Below are 1,394 nucleotides of genomic sequence, written 5' to 3'. Positions count from 1 at the left end.
TGCGAATACAAGCCCTATCTCTAGCGCAGTCAGAGTTCAGTACACACTCTGGTCTGCAGCCACGATAAGGATCTCCTTGGTACTCTGGCAAGCATGTACAAACACCATCGTTGCATTGTGCGTTCGCTCCACAAGGCGATGGATTGCACGGATCGTCACCTAACGATTTTGGCGCTGTTGAGGGAAGTGATTGTGTTATCAAGAGATCTAAGGCTGAGTAGGGAGACGTGCGATTCTTACGTGGGGGAGGCATTGGACGGCAACTTGTGAAAGGATCTCCTGTGTAGCCTTCCTCGCAGGTGCATATTGGAGTGTGGTTGATTACGTTGCATCTTGCATTGATGCCACACGACCCGGGACACGGATCTCGACACTTTTCGTTCATGCAGCCTGATTACTAGGACATTCCGAGTTGATCGAGCACTCCGGTCGACAATTGGGAGGAGATCCAATGTAGTTGGCCAAACATGAACAGGATGGAGATCCATTTATATCGCGACATTGCGAATTAGGACCGCACGGAGAAGGAACGCATGGATTCCTCACAACGATTGGGGTATCTTGCACAGGAGCTGTTTAGTGAGAGAAAGGAGCCAAGTAGGGTTGGATTCATGATCGACTGCAAGAGCGAAGAGCAGTTTGAGATCTTACGTGGTATAAGGTAGCATCTAGTGAACGGATCTCCAGTGTATCCGGATTGGCACGAGCAAATGGGGCTGTGGTTATTTACATTACATCGAGCATTGGTTCCACATGTTCCAGGGCATGGGTCAACGCACTTCTGGTTAACGCAGGCCTTATCCAGGGCGCATTCGGAGCTCACAACGCACTCGGGGCGACATCCGGGGGGAGAGCCGATATAAGTAGGCAGACAAGAGCAAACTGCCTGCCCGTTAACCTCTCGGCATTGACTGTTCGGGCCACAAGGACTTGGCTGGCAAGGATTCACGTATACTTTTTCCGCTGTTGAGGAGTAGAGAGTAGTTGGTTGGGATTGGGCAACCGGAACATACAGCAGAAAGCAATGCTTGGGGGAAAGGATTGGCGAAGTCATAATGCGTCTTTGGAAGTCTGATCGTCAAAGAGTCGTGGTAGAAAACAGGAATGATCGCTGAAGATCTAAGCAAGGTCGTGTGAAGCAGGATCAAAAGCTGGCTCAAGCCACAGAAATAAAGTTTCTTACGCTCGTTTTGTTGAATATTACAATATCTGAAAGGATCTCCTTCAAAGCCCGGGAGGCAGGTACACGATGGCAAGTGGTTGACCACCTGACAGACAGCATTTTGTCCACAAGTTCCCGGACACGGATCCTGACATTTGTTTCTAAGGCAAGCTCTGTTCGATGGGCAATCCGAGTTGAGAACACATTCTGGACGACATCCTTCGTAGGGGTT

At 49.7% G+C, this 1,394-nt stretch overlaps 1 protein-coding gene across 1 annotated transcript; it reads right to left on the bottom strand.

The window, feature by feature from the left end:
- Positions 1 to 99: 99 nt before the first annotated feature.
- LOC131214768 (cadherin EGF LAG seven-pass G-type receptor 2-like) lies at positions 100 to 1,391 on the bottom strand (the record flags this gene model as incomplete). Its single annotated transcript, XM_058209099.1, is given in 5 exon segments — positions 100 to 174; positions 241 to 390; positions 393 to 572; positions 652 to 954; positions 1,184 to 1,391. Coding segments are annotated over 5 exon segments (916 nt in total), but the record flags the coding sequence as incomplete, so codon positions are not given.
- Between the last annotated feature and the right edge of the window lie 3 nt (positions 1,392 to 1,394).

This window comes from Anopheles bellator, unplaced genomic scaffold (assembly GCF_943735745.2).
Source record: "Anopheles bellator unplaced genomic scaffold, idAnoBellAS_SP24_06.2 scaffold02397_ctg1, whole genome shotgun sequence".
Classification (NCBI taxonomy): domain Eukaryota; kingdom Metazoa; phylum Arthropoda; class Insecta; order Diptera; family Culicidae; genus Anopheles; species Anopheles bellator.
The sequence above is the reverse complement of the archived record's forward strand: the minus strand, read 5'-3'. Positions and strand labels throughout refer to the sequence as shown.